Source organism: Scomber japonicus, chromosome 5, assembly GCF_027409825.1.
Source record: "Scomber japonicus isolate fScoJap1 chromosome 5, fScoJap1.pri, whole genome shotgun sequence".
Lineage (NCBI taxonomy): Eukaryota > Metazoa > Chordata > Actinopteri > Scombriformes > Scombridae > Scomber > Scomber japonicus.
Genome location: NC_070582.1, coordinates 9,172,516 through 9,194,419, shown reverse-complemented (window position 1 = coordinate 9,194,419; position 21,904 = coordinate 9,172,516). Strand labels below are relative to the sequence as shown.

General features: G+C 37.6%; 2 protein-coding genes across 2 annotated transcripts in view; both read left to right on the top strand.

The window, feature by feature from the left end:
- The window catches only part of ppib (peptidylprolyl isomerase B (cyclophilin B)), a 46,238-nt gene that overhangs the window by 16,182 nt on the left and 8,152 nt on the right, over positions 1-21,904 (top strand). The gene's annotated exons all lie outside the window — the stretch shown is intronic.
- Positions 21,560-21,904, top strand: part of oaz2a (ornithine decarboxylase antizyme 2a) — a 16,107-nt gene continuing 15,762 nt past the window's right edge. Inside the window, 1 exon segment of the mRNA XM_053318831.1 lies at positions 21,560-21,759. Coding sequence (XP_053174806.1) covers positions 21,647-21,759 — 113 coding nt within the window. The 5' untranslated portion in view covers positions 21,560-21,646.

Here is a 21,904-nt window from a genome sequence, read left to right as displayed (position 1 = left end):
CTGTTTATTTCTCATTCTTTGTTGCATATCTGCACGGAAAGTAGAGCTATAAACACAGGTTTGTATTAAAATACTGGACCTGAGTGGCCAGAAACACAACTCAAGATGAATACTAACGCTGCTTTTTGCTTGTTGGTTGTATGAAAAGCTGAAAAGTTATTATGTCCAAAAAAATTCACCAGTTTAATGTTGCTTTAAAATAGATTAAATGTCCTTTTTGGATCATTTTTTCAACCTTTTCAAACTCTAAAAGCTGAAATATATATGTTTTATTGATGCATCTTTCAAAACAAGTTTGCAGACATACAAAGAAGTAGTTTCTATTTGTATTCAGATTAGTGAATTATTAGTGGGAGTTTGGATTAATTTGTGACAGTCTGAGCTCATATGAGTTCCTTTAAGCCTCTCTCTCTCTCTCTCTCTCTCTCTCTCTCTCTCTCTCTGTACAGCAGAGCTGACGAGGGAGAGTGCTGCAGAGATTAGCGTCCTTCTAGCAGGAGCTCCAGTCTCTGCAGAGGTCTAAAGTCGTCACCTTTCTGCCCCCCCTCTCATAGTTTTTTAGGATGTGAAGCTCTTGAGTCTTGTGTTTGCATATTCCTGATGGAGCTCACTGTGCCTCTGGGCCTTTTTTTTTATTATGTTGGCAATTCCTCATCAATGCCCAACACAAATGTATCTCAGAGGTGTGCAGAGGGTTGGTTGGACCTCTTGGGTGTGTGAACAAGTGTGAATATTTTCTTAGGTCTCCTAAGCTGAATTTCCCAGTTGTACGCCAAGCCACGTTTGGGAGTCATCTCAGAAAAATCCAATTTAAACAAGATCTGTGTAAATACAGTTCAGCAATGAAGAGAAACATCAAAAATCATGTTTTTACTTTCATTTGGGGGAAAAAGAGAGATTGTAAGTAAGATTGAATACTCCAAAAAAATGTAAACCCTTTTTCAGTTATAATATCTTAATCTTATAGACCACACTAACAATGTTGATTAATGAGTTGTTGTTGTTACAGCAGACACAGTACAGTAGGAATTTATTGTTAAAAATGAAGTTTGATGTGTTCTTAGTTCATTGGCATTGAGCCGCGTCAGCATTATAATCTATCGTTATAATTAATCAGAGCCGATATTCTGATGAGAGTTGATGGAGGTGACCAAACTACATTTAAAAAAAGTAGAGGTACTGCAGTGTTTTACTTATTTTCCAGTGACAGTAGTGTTTTGTTCTTTACTGTTTCGTTTATGTTACACTACAACAATAGCCTACAAGCTAGCAAGGCTATCAAAAACTAGCCTACTAACGCCTTCCACCATCTCCATCAGTCACATGATCATCTCCTTGTAGGTCGTAGTCATCCGTCAAGCATCTTACACTGCATATTTAAATCATCCATCCCAAAATGGTCGACTATCTATCAGTGTTTTAAATTAGACTATAACTCACAATATACTGTATATAAATATATAATTCATATTTTTACCATTTATTTTAGGTGGAAAGATGGATATTATTTCACGTCATGTGTTTTTGATTATTGTGTGTGTGGATGTTTGCATGGAAAAGAGGAAGTTCACCTGCTCTTGTCCTGTAGCTGCTCCTAATTATTTTTTATTAAGAGCAAAATATGTGTCAATTATAATTTAAGTCTCGAGGTCTGAACAGCTGCTATACGTTCTGAGTTTCAAACAAATTTAAAAAAAAAAAACCCAAATAGGTCTACAAGTGCTGGGACGGTTGCCAACTCAGATACCAACAGCTTCAGAGAAAAGTCTGTAGTTAAAAGGCCCGAATAAAGCCAGGTTCAAGTTCAAAACAGCAACAGCTGAAGCACGTTCACAAAGATAAGGAAACACAAACATGCAATGTACGAATCAGAGGGGAAACAGTTCGACAAGAGAAGTATAAATATACAATATGAGCAGCAGCGTGGGAAAGGTCGCTGTGGGAACTGGGCTTTGTTTTTTGTCAATGAGTTAGTAAAGCCAGTTTCATGACTCCAGTACAACAGACTTTTGGGTTCCCACCCAGACCTATAGCCAAGCAGCACTGTCACATCCATTTCTTCATTGTTCTCCAGTTTCCTCTCTGGTTTCTTTTCCCTCCTTTGCTGCTCGCAGAGTTTGTCATGTTGTTCTCTGGAAGGAGCTTTCATCGGGACGTGGCCGAGGCTGCGGTGACACGCCGGTTCCCACGATCTCTTGCCCTTCCTCCAGGGTTACTGCTTGCTCACCGCTCCGAACAGGAAGACGGTGCAACAAGGCCACTCAGAGTGTGTGCTAATTTAGGCAGGGTCTCTGCTGGGTCTCCATTGTCTTACATGGGAATTACGTGAAAGACCATGTGCCTGTGTCTCCTCTCAAGCTCATCACCAGTAAATCTAATATCTGTGTTTGTGAGTAAGACTGAAATGTCCTTACAAGGACTGAAAAATGAGGAAAAACATGTCACAGTTTATTTTCTAGGGAGGGGGCTTAGCTCAGGGTTAGAGGTTAAAGGAAAGCATAATGCTTCCTTTAATTTTATCTCTTAAGACAGTGGTCACAAGGACGTTCAAAGGCCACAAGATGATCAGGAAGACAGGAAAATAAAAGATATCAAACCTGCTGAGTTGAGTTTATTTTTTTGAGCAACAATAGCTACAGTGTCAGTCTGTTGTACTTTGGTCAATGATCATGAATTGCTATAAATTATTGTGCAGACATTCATGGTGCCCAGAGGATCCTATGCTAGGATCCCAGGACCACGAAGCTCAGAGGTGAAATTTTTGTTAAATTTTTTAAGTGTTTCAGCTCTGCAGTGGGATATGCCAAACCCTTTGGGGGGTAAGTCCAAGCTACCATCTGCACGATTTCAGAAACCCTGTTTTCGGAAACGTAAAATTCCACAACCACAACCTACCATACTTGTAGCCCACCTCCGTGTGATGATCTTTGGGCTGTTTAAAGAGGGTTTTGGCCTCTTTTCCTGTGGTTTTCTTCCACTTTTGTCAGACTGATCGATTGGCGTCCGTGACCCACCATCACGCTCCGTCTGTCTCAGCGGTCCTTCAACGGAGCCTGTCGTGGGGTTGTCGGGGACCTCGGCCCGGGGGCACACGATGCAGCTTCCTGTAGCGCCACCAAGAGGTTGACATTTATGGTTTTGATTGAAAAATCTCAGCAACTAGCAAACCGATGGATTACAGTGACATTTGGTACAAACACTCATGTCCCCTTCAGGATGAATTGTAATCATTTTGGTAATCTCTAAACATTTCCTCCAGCATGATCATTAGGCTAAAACTTTTCAGTCATCACCCTCAGCTGTACTTTGTGTTATTCACACTGAGCAAATACATTTCAACATAACACTGACAACCTCAGGGTCTTTAAATAACTCAAACATACATTGCTGTTAAGGTAAACATGGTACAGGAAATTTGTCAGGTGGAGTGGTCCGCATGTAACAACAAAAAAAGGACTCCGTCACATTTTCTTAAGAAAACAACTTGTGTGAAAGCAAACTTCATCTTGAACTTCAAGGATCTACCGCCACTGATTCCAGTTCAACAAACTGGGAAAACGTTCAAGGTGGACTGGTGGAGGGATGAAGAGCAACAGATGGAGATACTTAAGTACAGTACAAGTACCTCAAAATTGTATTGAAGTACGATACTTGAGTAAATGTACTTAGTTACTTTCTACCACAGATATTCCCTTTTCATTTATCACAATGCCCAACTTTTGTGAACGCCACCATATTGAGTATTTACTTCTTGGTGAAGTCCGGTTGCATGAAATTGGACCGAGTTTCCCAGTTAGACCTCCAACTTTGAGATCCTTTCCATTAAAGCATGGGGTCAGAAATTTCCAAGCTCTAAGTTGTCTTAAACACAACATAAGTACATCCTCACAAGGTCGCTATATATCTGTAGGCTCGTTGTCTAGTTCTGCTGTGAAATAGTGGATAGTTTTACCTCTTCAGGCCCCTAAAAATCCTACAAATGAAACCATCTGCCTTTGGTTGAGCTCATCCACATACAGTATTAAACCTAACGAGAGGTCATCATGACTAGTTCATTGTTTTAAAGGATTATAAGTCAGACACGGTGAGCATCACTGTCTAATTGTTAGTCTAAAAGTTAGTCGCTATTTGCTTCTGAGTTATGTTTAAATTGTGGGTTAATGCTTAAAATGTGTGTAATCATAACAAAACCATTACTAAAAGATTCATGGAACTTTAAGTAACTCTTGTAGATGTTTTCCTGCATTCAGTCTACAGTTTCTAACTTATTCTACATTGCTGAGCTACCAATTTTATCAATTATCTACTTTTTTCCCATTTTCACTTAATAAATTGTCTTGAGGCCTAAAAATCCATCATTAACTCATCGCCTCCTCTTCATCTATCTCTCCACTTCAGGATTAAAATGAAAGTGTAGTTAATAGGTAAAATCACAGGGGATAATAGCTTTCTATTTTCTCTGAACAGACCAGGTGGCCTTAATGCTCCGTGCGCTCGGTACACAGAGTACTCGGCTAATTAAAGTCACTTCCTCCCAGCCTGGATGCATATTTTTGGGGACATGATAAAACATTAAAGCTGAGGCATGGGGATGCTGTTAAGTGCTCTGCTAGAGACAATAAAAGTGCTGCTGCATTCCTTCCCCATCTCATGTTGTTGGGAAATAGCGGACGCGCTGGTATGCTGCCTAGCTAAATGAGGGGGTTGTGTAAGAGTGTGAAATATTTATTGTCCAGTAGATCTTCAGGCTATAGACATGCTACCAGATTTCCAGGTTTGATTTTTTGTGTGCAAAAGAGACAGAAATAATGTCTGAAATCAAGTGCCTGAATTTCATCTAATATTAATGAGCTCACACACACACACATAAGGGAAGAACTGTGACATGTGATAGTTACACTGAAAGTCTTCCACGTCCTTTCGCTGGAGTGTTCATCGGGCTGGTGGCGGGCAGAAATGGGACAGCAGGAGTTACGTAATGAGACGCAGAGCTAAGGGGCAAGATAGGCTTCTTTTAGCAAGAGCAGCTCTGTTGGCACTTCAGGCACTTGCGTATCCAGTCAGATATGGAGCCCACTGAGAGATTACCCACTTACACAATTCATGCAGACTGCCTCGCCCCGTCCCGATATGACCATAATCTGCTCTGTGAGACTCCACTGGTCTCCTGAATGATGACAGCAGCTGGGTTATTGCTTACTTGGATCCATATTTTCACAATATTCTTCCTTAGGGCTATACCTAAAGACAGTACTCACAATAAGACAAGTCAAGGCAAGGCAGGTTTATTTGTATTGGCCTTCAGACTTTCTTCAAAACAATCATATTGTAATCTTGAATATTGATCTAGAAGAAGGCTTGAGGGACTTAACTCACTACAACCCTTGGTGTATGTTACTTTTCCATTTAAGTTGAATATTAGATCATAATTGGCTCAGGAATTCAGATTTAAGGTGAGTGCAGAGAAATTTTCCTCCGTCAACAGATGAATCTGCACATACATCATTCTGCAAAGTGAAGCTCAAATATCCAGGAGAAGCAACAATAAGAAAAACACATTTTTGAGTGGAGGGAGACTTTAGATTGCTTGCCAAGATTTCTTTCCCCAAAGCCACCTTTTAGGTCAGTCAGCAAGAAGTTACATCATCTGTCCAATTTTCATCCAGATGACATCAGTTGTGCTGCGGTTATGAGAAGGGCTTTAGCTGAGATATTAGAAATACCAAAATCATGAGTCCACCGCCCCTCAGCGTTACGCCACCACCCATAAATGTATTTTCTTAATATTTTTAATTTACTTGTAAATATTTGTGCCTTTATGTGATGCTCTAAAAGCTGTGTCAAAGAATTCTCAACACTACCAAGAAAACCCCATGGCCTCAATATCACATTTTACTTTAATTTAACTTGTTTGAATTAACAGTCACATTCACTGATATTTATTCTAAAAATATACAAACGCATCATAATCAGACCCTAAAAAAAACACTGTTCAGACCAAATCTGTTATCATACGATCAGGGCTGACAAAATTCTCCTCAAATAAGCCGTTTTAAATAACAGTGAATTTGCCAAAGAAAATTCATTATGGCCTTGCAAAAACAAGCTTGTTTTCCTTGGTGCATGAAAAAATTATATTTTGGAGACACAAAGGTTTCACAGGACGTGTGATGTAATTTGAGATAATTTCTAAAAAATGTGGAACTCCTCCGCACTCATTTGAAACCCCCAAATTCCCAGAAATAATGCAGAGGACATGGTTCAAATGAATCGGCCTGACATGTTAAATGTCAGATTATGCAGAGATTAAGATCCAGATTTTATCCAGAAGTCAAATTCTCAGAGGAAACGTTAGATTTTTGACAAAACTGCAAATCGCCTTGGATGTCACCTGAGATATCGTCTTACTGTGAGTCAGTTAATCGCCTGTAACCGAGCACTGCAGCAGTCTCACGATCATTAATACATCACCGTTATTAATGGATGTGGCGAGACTGAGATTACATTACAGATTACATCTGAGGATCCAGTCAGCTGCAGGGCACGCTGACATCTCTACCTTGAAACAGTGGGACACGCGTGCATGGCTGCATTACCAGTAGACAATCAGCTTATAAAGCTGCTGAGTATGACTGCAGAGAGAGAACAGCGTGGCTCTCAGCACGTGGGTGAGTTATGTTACGTGAAGACTACTTCCTAAGCAAAACAAGGTGACGCAAGTGGGAATGATGGGGTTAGACTCATGTGTTTCCTCTTCTCTCTACACTCTCTGCACACTATGACTTTAAAACAGCAGCTCCAGTCTGACACTTTGACTCTGAACAGACAGGAAAACCTCGAACGTGCACTTTAAAACAGTTCAGCTTTCATTTAACAGCACTCGTCACTAATTGGAGGCAATCTTTAAAGATTGCAAGATTGTTTAAGTGTATTTTTGATAAACTTACACATACAAATAATACACTTAATGCAAATGAAAACACAAGAAAAAGAGGTGCACCAGACCAGTAAAATCATAAATAAACTACTATATATTATAGCTTTACTATAATAAACAATCTATTTACAAAACAGATGAACAGCCTGAGATGTCTCAAGAAACATTTGTGCAATTTCAACAATATCATGTCTCAGTTTTTTCAGATAATTTTTCACAGAAGCTGCGGTTTGACACAATGTTCAATACATTAATGGTTTAAATATGACTGAAGTTTCCGTTGTGTTTTAGTTCCTGTTTTCCAGTTTCCTGCCTGCTCAGTCCTACAATGAAGTTCTTTTTCAGCATCCATGGAATTACTTTTCTGCAATTTTCATACTCTGCAAAGTTATCCAGTGGGCTAGAATGAACCCTTCGGCAGGCCGATTCTGGCTCGTGGACCATATGTTTGACACCCCTGCTCTACAGGGAGATTTTGAATCAACGGACTTAAGTCCTGAGCAGCAGCGAGTTGACTCCACCTATGGAGTCCAGGCACTGGTGGTGGCTGAGATGATGATATACTCTGTTATGATTTTTTCCCTTGATACAGGATTAAGATACCGCTAAGTTACTTCTATTACTCTCTCCTGGTGTGAGTGTCTGAGCACATGTGTGTCCCAGTTTCAAGCATTAACTTTAATGAGGTTTTTATGTCTGTAAGAAAAATCTGTCAATGAAAATTATACTAAAAAAAGAGTGGAGTAATGAATAATTAAAACATAATCCTTAGTTGCAGCCCTTGTTTAGAATGATAATATGCATTGTTACGAGTCAGAAAGGCCCACAGTGATGGTGTCTTCTTGTTTTTCTTGTTAAGAATACTAGAAGGTATGTAAGTTGGGGTAACCTTAGGTCTTTTCACCCATGCATGGTAAACTTCCTGCCTTTTTTTGTGGTTTTGTTTTATGAGGTAGAAATCAGTCAGGCCTAGTTTTGTTGTATCAATTCCAGTTTCTTTCACCCATCTTTCCCCACATTTGGGAAAGTTGCATGTTACTCAGAAAATAAACAACCTTTTTTCTTTTTCCACTTCAACTTGGAGTCCTTCGCTTTCTTTGGTTGTCATGTTATTGTCTCCGTCCCTGCATTTTCACAAAGGATAAATCACAGCCTTTTTATTCTCGGATGTGTAGTGGAAAAAGTCACACACGGTATTTACAAGGATTCAGCCAAACGCTGCAGATCCGCCCCTGAAACAACACACTGTACGGTACGACGGTTTTATAACAGGATGCAGCATGCAACTTCCAATAGTACAAGTAAACAATCTCAAAACATCTTCTCAAGAACAAAAGCGGACGGCTTCTCCTTCCTGCGGACACCTAGACGCTCATTGTTGATGAGGACCTCACCCACAACAATCACTATCATCAGAGCTTCCACTGAAGATTTGGCAAAGAGCTATAAAGCTTTCTTCCAAACTCACCATCAATGTCTTATCTCATATAGCACATCATAAGAAACCAGTTTTTAATCAAGACAACAATTTATGCCAGGGAACACAAAAAAAATTGGAAAAATGGGAAGTTTTTAGGTGAACTGCAGTGTGTCCTTGTGTTTGTTGTGATTACCTGCGTGAGTAAATCGACATCCCCCCCCCCCTACAGAATGTGCGACGCTGCCAGAGACGAACAATGGGAACTTTAATTAGATCAAGACTTTGTCCAAGGATTGTGATTGCTGTGTATTCCAAACACACACACACACACACACACACACACACACAAACATGTACAGAAGCAGATGCATTAACACTTTTCTTTCTTCTTTTCTTTGTAATCGAGACATTTTAGCTACAAGCATGAAACCTGACGACAGGAGCACATTCAAACTGAAGCTGTTAGTGTCCCACTTCGGATGTTTTCCCACCTATGTAACACATATTATTTTTTTCAGTAGTGAACACAAAACACACACATAACATACACGTGGATATATGATCTTTGTATTTTTCAGTAGGGTAAAAAGATGTTTTTCTAAATTTGATCTGTTCTGGGACCCACACCTGCAGGCTGCACTGTGAGATCATGACCTGCTGTGAGTACATTAAAGGGCAGGTTCACAATTTTCCAAATCTATTGTAAAATGACAAGATGAAATTTCTGGTAGAACTTCATCAAGGTGCATGGAGAAGGGAAAAAAGAAGTCTAAAGAAAAAAAAGCTCCAGCAACACTTGTTGTACAGGAGAACTTTATTTAGACCAAAGCGTTTTGGCTTGCGGCCTTCATCAGGGTCATCGAGGGTAAAATGTCGAGAAGAAAGAACGGCCGGCTTTGCTTGCAATAATAATTCCTACTGTCCACACTGGCAGTTGGACAGGCGTCCCGGCGTCCTCGCCTTGTGTCCACAACCTGCACTGAGCTCTGTGTTGGTTACAGATCATTTGGAGTAACAAATAGACACAGACAGAAACTTTACCATAATACTTGATGAAGGGATGAAGGTTATTATTCTGTTTGTTCATTCATTCTTTGCTTTCATCTGCAGCATGCTACTGTCATGTGTCCTGTTGTGGAAAGTTCACTCAAGAAGACACAAAGACATGAGAGCATGAAGCATTTTTACTTTTAAGTAGTTGTAGATACTGTCAGCACATTAGTAACAATTACAGAAAGGTCTAAATACAAAAATACAATTATCATATCTATCTTTTTGGAGAGAAAGCATGTTCAGCTGTTCCTTCTCTAAAGCCAGCCCTTGTACCTCTCCAGAAATAAATGGACACTTCCACAAACTTGTTATACCTTCTTAAAAATCTAACAGAGACCCAATGGTCAATGACTTCAAACAAGGACATCCTTCAAATTCAGCTCATCTAGACTCCTCATGATCTGCACAGGCAAAGATCTCTCTAAATAACCTCACAATCCAAATCTCTACTTGCATCTTCCCTCTGACAGACTCATATTATATAAGATGATGTAAAGCTCTTAAATATTTTATTTTAAATGTTCCTCAACCCGGTCTACTTCAAACCAGGGAGAAGAACACAGAGTAAAAAAAAAACAGACATCTGTCATATGAAACAACTAAAAAGGTTCTAAGTTTGATAGAAATAAATAAATAAATACCTTCCTCATGACCTTAATGTCCTCAGTGGCAGCTACAGCCATGCTCAAGAGCCTCTATGTCAAGTTCAAAGAGTCAAACGACATCCTTGAACTTGAAAATAAGTGAAGTGGGAGATTCGGTATTTGTTGGTACTTTATCTGGCATGCTACAATATGCAGACCAAGAATTTTGAGCTCTTCAATTTAGCATGAAGTCATTCCTGGTGAGAGAAATCTAAATCTAAACTCCAAATAACTTTAAATATTGAAGCCATATAATATAGAATCTTGCTGTTCAGGCCATAGACCCGTCTTTACTGGAGTTATAGAGCTCATTTCTACACATATCACACAGTATTTACTCTGGAGTTTGTCCTTTGGAGGAAGAGCCACAAAGCACACTGGAACATTCATTTGATAGTTTTAATAATTAATAATCCTCCGCCTTACAGGGTTGGATATCCCTCTGACAACACCTCTGATTTGTCTCCACTATAAATCTTCAATCTGTCAGGATGCTCATCTTGCTACAGTTTGTCCAACTTATTCCCCGCTGAGCACCTGCTGAATATTTCATCCTCAAAGCGGGGATAGAGTGTCTCGTGCTGTTCACACGATCTGCCTTTTGTCTTCATGTGTGTGGAGCTCGGTGGATAAAGCGAGATACCAGGTCAGCGGTGTCGGTCTCAAACAGCATCGAGGCGACGGGTTGAAACATGAGATATTATTTGTTTTTCAGCAAGTTTCTCATGTGCGACTCTGACGCTGCGCCTGAGTTCATGGAGGGCGGCCGAGAGACAGTTTGTCCTGGAAACTAAGATGCTCAGTGGTCACCTGAGATTCAGACCCGGCTCAGATTGCCTTTTCTCTGCGGCTGCTGCTGCTGCTGCTGTTCATCTGCTGCAAACAATCAAATAAAGAAATACTTCTGTGATTTATATTTATTTAATAATTCATGGATTTATGCAGCCAGATAACACCTGGACTGATGTTTCTTGTGAGATGATTATTAAAAATATTAATTTGCTAAGTTTTCACACATTTTGCTAGTTTATTATTTTTATGGATGTCTATGTTGGCCTGTCCATCCATCTCTTTGGTCCAGACCGAAATATCTCAACAACTTCTGGATGGATTACCATTTTGACATTCATGGGGCCCAAAGGATTAATCCTACTGTATATAATAATACTTAATCATTTTAATGCAAATCTTTAATTTATGTTGCACTCTCATATTTCATGCTCTATTTTAGTCTAGTTAGTCTTGTTTTCTTGCTCTCTTTTTCTCTTTCTTCACTGTTTTCTTATATTATAATTGAATGTTTTAATGTTTACATTATTTTTTACTGTTTAATATTGTGTTTTTAATTAAAAAGCACAATGAGTTGCCCCTGTGTATTAAATAAATAAAGCTGCTTTGCCTTACTGATGATCACCTGACTTTGAGGTTCACGTTATTGGATTTAGTGAAAAATCTCAAGTGAACTATTGGATGATCAAAGCATCCAGTTTATGTTAAACCTTTGTCTGCATTCTGTTGTTGAGCTCTAAAATCCAACGTGTTAATCTGATAATCCATCTAATCTCTCTTTATGGGTTACTGTATGTTTAGTTTAGTTTTGTAATGTTTGTTTCTACTTTTTGACTTCCTTCAGATAGTTGCAAATAACTAATCTAAACTGAATTAATACTTCTCTCTTTATTGCAAAAAGTATGAATGAACTCTTTTTTCCTACAGCTTTTACCATCCCGCCACATTCCCAACAAAGTCTCACTGTGCTTAAACCCGTCATGTGGAAACGGCATCATACGCACGTTTTCCAACAGTAAACAACACATATAGGTCAGCACATTTCTTTGTATTACATATAATGAGGCCAAGAATTTGACCTTGGCCTCCTTATTGGTTTGCAGTCTCAGTGTGACTGAAATGAAAACATGAAGCAGAAACAGGTCAACATGTTCATAATCTGTGTTGTGTATGTTATTGGGTTTATGTTTTTATTTTCATCATTATAGGTCGAGGTAAATATGAATATGAATATGTGGTTCCTCTGTTGAACAATGACAGCCAGTAGCGGTAAAACCTGAATTGCCAAACTTTTGTCAAAAGGTGAAATCTTTTTTTTTTACATTTAACTTTAAGGTTTCTTTGCTCTAGGCTCACAGTATAAGTTATATTTTTTGACTTATCAGGATATCAGAGGGGGTACAATTAAGACATTAATAAAACAATTAATGTCAATACCTGACAAAAAAGATGTGATTGAAACTATATGAGAGGGTAAAACGTTTGAAACTAAAACTGTGTGTTTTCAAAATATCTTTCTGTGAAAAAACATGTCAATAAATTTTTATGGAGCCCCCCCATGGTTTTATTGTTTGGGCGTCAATCAATCAATCTCAATCAATCTTTATTTGTATAGCGCCAAATCACAACAAAGTTCCCTCATAATATTTTTTGTGTTCTCTCATTATACTTTACTTCTTTTATTCCTTCTGAGCCATATTGTATATCTATTTACACTCAGCTGTTCCAAGTGCAACACGCCAGTACAGATCAGCTCATTGAATTTTACTTTGAACTGGGCATTACATAAGTATGCTGATATAGTACTACAAATCAATAAGTGAAATTAAGCTTACACAGATTCTTATATCATGATGTCTCTCCTGAGGAAACACTCAAAAAACTAACCTTTTAGTATAGTATACATACCAGATTAACTGGGTTAGGGTTGGATATATTCCTACATTGTAAAGTTGCAAATTTATGAGAAAAAAATACTGGAGAGACGTCGCTTGTCGTGTATTATGCCTGCCGTGGAAGAACTGACCAAATTGATCTTTTCAGTTGGGTTTAGCGATAAGGAGATACTAACCAAGCGTTATAGACACCCATCCTTACATAGGTTATATAATAAAAACACGAAGGCTCCACACATTTATTACTGTTCACTTTTCTGATCATACTTCAATCGTCGCGCATCCACGTACACTCACTTCTGTTCAAAATATTATTTCCATTTTCACATACTGAAGGTCACATTAGGTAAAGTCTGGCTAAAAGAAATGTATATATGGTGTTTTTACAGCTCTCCTAAGTGAAAATGGGTCAAATTTGACCCTGAACAGTATGTAAGGGTATTCTTTTTGATTGAACCAGTCCGGTAATCTGCAGGATGCTGTCAGTTTCATTCATAACCAGTTATTGTACTTGCAACAATGCAATTCGACCAAAGTGCTGTACAGAATGAAATAAGGCAATAAAAACTCAGTGGATGACTAACCAAATGCTGAAGAATAAAAGTGTATTTTGAGCCTGAACTTGAAGGAATCAGTGGAGGGGGCACATCTGATAAAGAGGGAGGGGGGGGGTGCAGTCTAATAAAGGGTGCAGTCCCTCCTGAGTTTAACATTTGCTGGACTGCTACAGTAGGAGCCCCTCTTAGATGACCTGAGAGTCCTTAGATGAGAAATGGAAGAAGGGGTTAGAAGGTCAGAAATGTAGGTCTTCAAAAACACCAGGCCCCTCGATATCCACCCTGAACTGTACAGGAAGCCAGTGGAGACAAACCAGAATAGGCCTAATAAGGTCTCTCTTCCGGGCACCCATCAGGAGTCTGGCAGCGTCGTCTTGAACCAGTTGTAGGCGGGATTGGGATGACTGACTAATCCCATGTGTTCCAGGGAATCACAGCAGGAGGAAATGAAGGCATGGATAATTTTTTCAAGGTATTTGAATGAGAGGAAAGACTTGATGTAGAGAATACGGCCTACAGCTAAGAAAAGAGGATGTCCGCTTTATGATGAAATGACTTGATCCCACAGAGATTTCATTCAGGAAACATGGGAACACAAAACTATTACAAGGGAATGTAAAAAAAAGAAAAAGAAAAGCTCACCGATCCTTGAACTGATTAGTGAATTGTCTGCCAAAAACTTCAGATTGTCACGCCTGATTAAAAAACAGTCAAGTCATGCTTTGTCTCTCAAAGAGCAGCTGTGATACGCACTGATGTGAGTACAGCCGAAGTCTTCTACCAGTGAGAAGCTTCAGCAGTTAGAGGTTAGAGGTGCGTTTAATGGCTGGTTTTTAATAAGGGAGAGTTTTGCCTCCTATGGTCTGTGCCTGGTTCCTCATAGTTGGTCTGAACATGTAAATCAGCTACTTGAACCCTTACATACTGTTCATATTCTGATTCATAATTAGTCTCCGCATCAATTCACATTCATGCATTCCCCTCTCAGTCATATATAAATGTTTGATTAATCCTTAATAAAGCTGTCAGAGAGCAAACAGAGTGTGCTTTATTTATTTATGGGAAATAAAAGATATTTAAAATCACTATGTTATAGTCCAGGAGAACATTTTATAGAATATGAAGAATACATCAACATGTTTGAATGGTGATTTTTGAATTTTGTAATAAACACGTAAAATTTGGACATTTGCACTTACAAAAATGTATATCAGCCGCACAAAAATGAAAAAAATCTAGTCAAACTAGAGGAAGAATGTGTATAGGGTGTTTTTTCAGCTCTCAAATGTTTAAATGGGTCAAAGTTGACCCTCAACAATATAGTATGTAAGGGTTAAGTGTCAAGATTTTCATTTTCTCCATGAGTACATCACATTCGCCCCAAATCCAAGTCAATATCAAGTCTTTGTATACGAGGCAGCCTCTAAACAGTAACTAACTAAACACAGTAACTAAAAATGCTCAGAAAGAACAATTTCGAATGCCGTCTGGTCGCATGTGAAGGTGGATTCCTAGCCACCCTGAAAATCCACATTCGAAGGCAGTGACGAGTCGGCCATCGTAGAGAGGGTGGAGATACAACATCGTTTCAGTGTGGGAGTAACAGAGCAGTCTCTCTCCTAAAAGGCTTCACTTGGTTGCACACATGAAAAGTGCCAGAAATAGTTACGTAACGAATGAAGAGTTCAAACCCTGCCTACTTTTAATGAAGTGCACTGACTTGATGAATCCTAGAAAAAGAAACAAACATTATCCCTTACTTATTCTTTATTACTTAATCTATTAATAGAGGCGATGTAGATCAAGAGATGCCTTTTTGAGTCAAGACATTTCTACATTTTGAGATGATGTCTCCTCTTATGTCATTTTAAGCTTCAGGCTACTACAAATGAAGCTTAAACTATGATTAAACTTGCTGTAAGTCACTGAGGACACTGCTGCCGTCATCTCCACGACACAGACTTCTTCTTCATACACCGTTACATCATGACGGGTGCTGTTCCATGATGGCTGGCAGGTGGCAGTGACCCCTTCATGTCCCCTGCTTACCGAGGCAAGCTGGACCGCCAACATTAAAGCTGTGATGTGCCAGGATCAAGTAGCTGGACGGCTATCTTGTTACTAATCTGATAATCTGTTTGGCAAAAGGGCTCTTTTCCGTTCCTCCTTATGTAACTGGGTCTATGTTCAGATTCACACGGAGGGATCGGACCAAGGTGACCACTGCGAAGGCCAGCGGGAGAACAAGACTTTGATGATGCTTCAGAGGTGCAAATCAGACTGCGAGCAATCTTTTTTTTGCAAATGCATGTTTCTTTTTGTTATGTGTTCTTATCTGTAATATTATTTATGTTAACTTTAAGTTGTATTATCTCATTTGTTCTTCATATGCTCCCATATTATATAGTAAATAATAATAATATTAATACATTTTATTAAAAGGCGCCTTTCAAAGCACTCCAGGTCACCTTACAAGACACAAACATAACAAAATCAGCAATGAAGTGGAATCAAATTTACAAAAGATCAATAAATATGAATGTGATATGGGTTATTTTATTTTGACATACGCTCGTAGTACAAGTCATGTGTCCTGTTTTACTGTGATGTGATTTCCTGTGGGACTGTTGTGGTTCTTTTTGTATACAGTAAACTTTATGTTACTGCATTTTTACACATAAAGAAAATTGTGATAATGAAGCTGAAAGCACAACACTTACTACATCAGTCCCTGACAAGAGGTCAAAGGTCAAAGACAGCCGTAGAGCACAGGACTGACAGGTGTCACATACCTGTAAAACAGCTTTTGCAGTAACTATTTAACGTCAGATATCCTTCATGTTCAAACTATGTTGGAAGAATTAGCTTCAGGTACAATGAACTGCATGAACTGCAAACTATCCAAAAAACTTGAGTCTTGTGTTTCTTGTTTATTGTGTAGTTGTGCTGCTCCTGTCTGCTGGTTGTGTTCCTGACCTTGTGAATGTTTGTTGTTTTCAGATCTTACTTGAAAAAGAGATCTTAATCTCAATGAAACTGCCTGGTTAAATAAAGATTAAATTAAAAAAAAAAGAAAAACATCACTAAAACACTAACAACAAAAATGTTTTCATGGCCTCTTTATCGTAAACAACATTGTATTCTGGATATATAAAGAGTCATTTTTAGATGTTTATGTGTGGGAAAATTATCTTAAGATATTATCCAAAGAGGCTTTGTTTAGTTCTGAAATTAGAGACTAGATGAGAGGTAAGTCATTTTCAAATAATAATAATAATAACAATTGAGACTGAGAGAGGATTCGTTCTGTCCCAAAGGTTCAAAATGTTCCCTTACAGCTGAAAAAGCACTTTATTTTGGAGGCCCAGTGAATATTGGCTGCAACATTTGTTCTGACAATTGTTCGGCTCTACTTATACTGCATGAAGCCTGTTGGCAAAATCAATGGCTTGCTAAGCAAAGATAAAGGGTCTGTACACAGCACACCTCAGTCAGGCAGGCCACAGGAAGCTAATCCTGGAGAGCACCGATTTAGAGGGAAAAAAGTAGGTCAATCCTTCAGGGCGAACAACTATAGAAAAACTAAATCTATAGCTGTTATGGAAGAATACCTTAAATAATACCTTGTAAACTACATGAACTACACATGGAGTAAAGAACAATTTATGTCATATATTTATATGAAGTAGCAATATAACAATGGTAAAAAACATCCAATGGGGTCTAAAACTCCTGCATTCAAACTTCTAATAGAATGAAAGTATTAACAGGAGCAACTACTCAACATACTGGAAGTAAAAGTATGAAAATGAAATAATGTTAAGAGTAACAACTGGTCCAGGTACACTACTGTATCTATAGCAGTCTAATTATGAGCTCATGAAAAATCTTTATCACTATGTCATAAAAATAATTACATAATCAGAGATATGATAAATAATGTGCCCAAGTTACCAGAGGTTGGAGAAGTATCAGATCCTTTATTTGTACTACAAGAAATAATAATAGTACAATAATAGTACAGCAGTGTAAAATGCTCTTCTACAAGTACAGTTTGAATGTATATTGACAATGCACAGTGGCCCCTTCAGTGTTATATTATTGAATTATTCTTCACTGTAACGCTGTAATGTAGCTGAGTAAAGTGGAGCTAATCTTATGTACTGTACAGTAATGTATTGCAATACCTTGTTTATTTGTTGATTGTATGCATTTATTTATTTATTTTATTAACCTTTATTTTACCTCGCAAAACCATTGAAGAGGAATCCTGATTTACAATGGTGTCGAGAAACAACAACAGCAATGCAATCCAATATAAGGAAGGTGAATAGAAGAAAATAAAACTATAAATAAATACAAGTAAAAAGATTAAAGATTAAAGTGACGTTAAAACATTTGCAATCAATTAAAATAAGATCTGAGATAAAGCCTTTGAACAGCTGTGGTGGTTGTATGAAAATGTAACTTTAGCTGTTAAAAATGAAGTTTTATAACAAAGTTCAGGAACGGAGACCACGCCCCATACCATCTCAATTTCCACACAAGCAGTACTAAAGTCACGCCCTATCTGCTCTATCCCCCTTCGTCTCATTTCGAATATTACAACCCCTCGACCCTAACCCCTACATCCGATCAACCCTCACCCCTCATCCAAACTCTTCAACCTTTCGACCCCTCATCCCTCACCCCTCATCCCTTCTTCCCTATCCCTCAACCCTTTTTCCTTCCACATAATAAATACTTAATACTCATATCTTAGTTGGCGTGGTCTTTGTTAGTGACATAAATGTAGTTCATGTACAATATTTCCCTTTGAGATGAAGTGTGTAAGAAGTAAAAAAAAGTGGAAATACTCAAGTAAATTTCAAGTTCCTCAAAAGTGTACTTACATTATATGCAGCACATAAGATTTTGAACTTCCACCATTACTGAAATTTAGTATTTGTTACTTGTTGCATGACATTTCTGCATGTATCATTTTAGTGCCAGTCAGTATAAACATTTTGGCTTGATGTGATCCTTTAAACAGAAGTGTGACCCAGGTTTTGGCCTTATTGTAGACATGGGGTGTGAGTCTGAGGAGGTAAACATATCCAGTATTTCATAAGGAATAAAGCAAAGCATGAATTACATAAAAGTTTCCACATCTTGAAACTCCCCCTACAACCTCTTATTTCCTGCAGACTCCACGTAGTAATTTGTGAACTGCTTCACTATCTGTGTTTGTTCAGATTTCATGAAGGAAGTCTGGGCCAGCGGCTTGAATTCTAGGTATCAGAGCTCTGGGAACTGGCAGTGTCTCAGGTTTATTATTCTTCCATCAATATACATTACAGATTGATTCGGTACATGACGCTGCACAGACTGTATTACTCGAAAGCAAAACTGCTTCTTCCCAGCATTGTACTCTGCAGAAGGGTTACTGGCACATGTGTTGTTTTTTTTTAATTTTGTCATTTATTATACAACTTTTGGATTTCAGTGTTTAAATTACTCTCAAAAAACCTTTTTAAGCCAACAATAACCCAAGCAGTCTTCTGATGCTCTGGAAAGACTTCTCAGCTTGTGTATGACGTGCAGATCTGCAGGTAGGAGTCTGCAGGCCTGCTAAGAAACTTCCTCTTCTGACCTGGAAGTTTAACACTCCACCCTTCTTCTTTGCACTCTGACTCAAGGAGATGTTATCTAATATATAAATGGAAAAGGCGGCGTCTGCACAAACCCACTATGGAAAAGTAGATTTGAGTGAATATAGGGCCCTTTTTTTGGGCACAATGATACATTACCTCACAGGAGTAATTCTGACCAGGGTGGCAATATGGGAGGATGTGGTATTAAAATGACCCATTTATTTGTGTTCCTTCCCTTTGCTCCCGAGATGTAACACTGAGATATCATCTTGAAAGACGGCTTATTGATGTAGTATTTCTAATTTTTAACTTTTGTTCTGCTTGTATTATGCTGAGTTTTATTTTCCCTGTATTGTCTTGTAAGTCCTTTCAACTTATTTTGTCATTCAATCAACCATAATGCATTTGTAAAGCACCTCTTGTACAGATTAATGACTGACAAGCTGATAATAAAGATAGAACAAAAGTCAAATGTAATAAAAAAAGCAATAAAATGGAATAAGAACGTCATAAAAACATATAAAGGTCGATGCCAAATAAAATAAATAGGAGGGATTACAACTGTGTAAAAAAGCAATCCAGTAAAATAAATGCTTAAACAGAATAAATAAGATATTCTAATAAAAAGCCAGGCTAAAGAAATATGTTTTAACTTTTGATTTAAACTTATCAAACCCTTTTCAGTTCTTCAGGCAGACTGTTGCAACAGTTGTAAGGCAAGGCAAGGCAAGGCAGTTTTATTTATATACAAACTAATGATAAAAACTAAAGACTGCCTCACCAAGTTTTTGTCCTACAGTCAGGAACAACCACAAGACTCATGCCAGAGAACCTCCGGGGTTTAAATGTGCAAACATGTCAGACAAGTAGGTGCAAGACCGTTAAGTGTCAAGTAAAAACTAATTTAAATGAAAATAATTAAAAAATCAAAACGGAAACTGACAGGAAGCCAATGTAAGGACTTTAAAACAGTGAAGATGTAGAGGGTGGGAGAAAATGCATTTGGCCTCAAACCACTAGGGGGCATCTTGTCCTAGATTTTTTTTTTCATTTTCATAATTATTATGAAAATCTGTTTTTATATTTTACTCCAAACTAATGACCTTTTGTCAGTTTTGTCAAATGTTTTCCGGTGTTTGTCTTAGATCCTTAAAACTCAACAAAGAAAACTTAGATCAAGTTACCTCAAAATCTGTTGATATGCATCCAAAACAGAAGAAAGCAAGTTGGACATTTACCAACAGAAGCAGATTTTACTTTTGTGTGTGCTTTTAATTAGTAGGATTTTAAATGCAGGGCTTTTATTTAAGTATCTGAGTACCACTGTTATAATAATTGATTATTAGCAACTTTAACACCAAAAGTATTCAAGCAGTTAGTTACTTTCTGTCCCCTAGGGGCGATTAGTTGTGCATAAGTGTAACTCAGGATAAAAATATAAAGCACATGAACACAACATAAAACCTCAAACTAAGAAAAATCAATATACAACTACAGTGATGACTGAGAAATAATTTCAAGTCATTTCAAGCTAATATGTCAAATAGTCATTGGTTGCAGCTTCTTCAATGTGAGGCTTTGCTGCTAATATATAATATATAATATATAATAATAATAATAATAATAATAAGTTTATAGACATGACTATCATAGAAATGCAGATTGTTAAAATGCACTGTGCCCGGATCACCGATAAAGCTCCCACTCTCAATCAGTGGCAGCAAGTTGTGACAAGTTTCATTTCATTTGAAGCTTTTTCTACAGCATTAAAGGATAAACTCTTTTTATTCCACCAGACTTTGGATCCATTTCTTGATTAACTGGGCACCGCTGCATCTCGTAGGATGACGCTAGGGCTTATAGATCTGGCCTGGAAAAAGGATGTATATGTGATGATATCAAACTGCAGTATGTATTATGCTGTCTTCCCTGGAATTATTTATTATTATCTTGTTTTTCTTTTTGTTTGTTTATTTATTTTGTTTATCTCTGTGTAAGGATCAGTTTCCTGTATTATCTATGTATGTTATTATTTAGAAATAATAACATACATACAAAGTTGCAAAAAGTTAAATAAAAATTAAAGTAAAAATAAAAAGTGTCAGTTTTTATACCGTGTTTTGTGTCCGTTTGGTCATTGTTATTGCTTTCAATGTTTTTTGGAAAATCAATGGACAATTATTTTAGTGATTGATAATAATTATTGATTGTAGCTTAAATGTGAAGATTTGCTCCTAATATCAAAGTTTATAAACATGATCATCATAGAAATGCAGATTATTTAAATTAACAGTTAGTTTTAAACAGTTTAACATCAGTTTTGTTCTGTTTTCTTTGTTTGTTTATTGTTTCTTCTTTTTTCTTCTATTTTTTCACTTTTTCTCTTTTTTGCTCCTTTTTGTTTTTCTTTCTTCTGTTTCTTTTCTTTTTTCTTCTATTTTTTCTCTTCTTTCTTTTTATTTTATTCTATTCTATTTTATTTTATTTTATTTTATCTCTGTTTAGTTAGCTAAAACCAAACTACAAAAACTACAAAAAAACGTCACACGTTCTGAGGCGGATTACCCATGATGCTTCACTGCAAGTATAAATAACCGTCGTGCTGCTGCACTCTGCAGAGTTGCTGCAGAACAGTGATGTGAGCCTGTCTCTCTTTCTCTCTCTCTTATAAAAACTGTCAAGACTTTTACAACAAAAAGGTTTCTTTTGAAGATACGGATGGTGAACTTTTCTGTGGAGTTTTTGTTGTTGAATAGAAATCGTTTGGGTCGACATAAAGGACATAAACATCCACGTTTCCTTGAAGCTATCATGCTGAACACAGAGGAAAGGTGAGTTCATATGTTTCTAGAAACATCCAAAATAAACTTTAAAGGGGTCAGGTGATTTAATGTTATCAGCTCAGTGTGTTTTTTGTCTCTGTTTGATGGAGGAAAAGGAAGTGTCGCTTGTTATAAAAAAAATAGTTTAAATGTT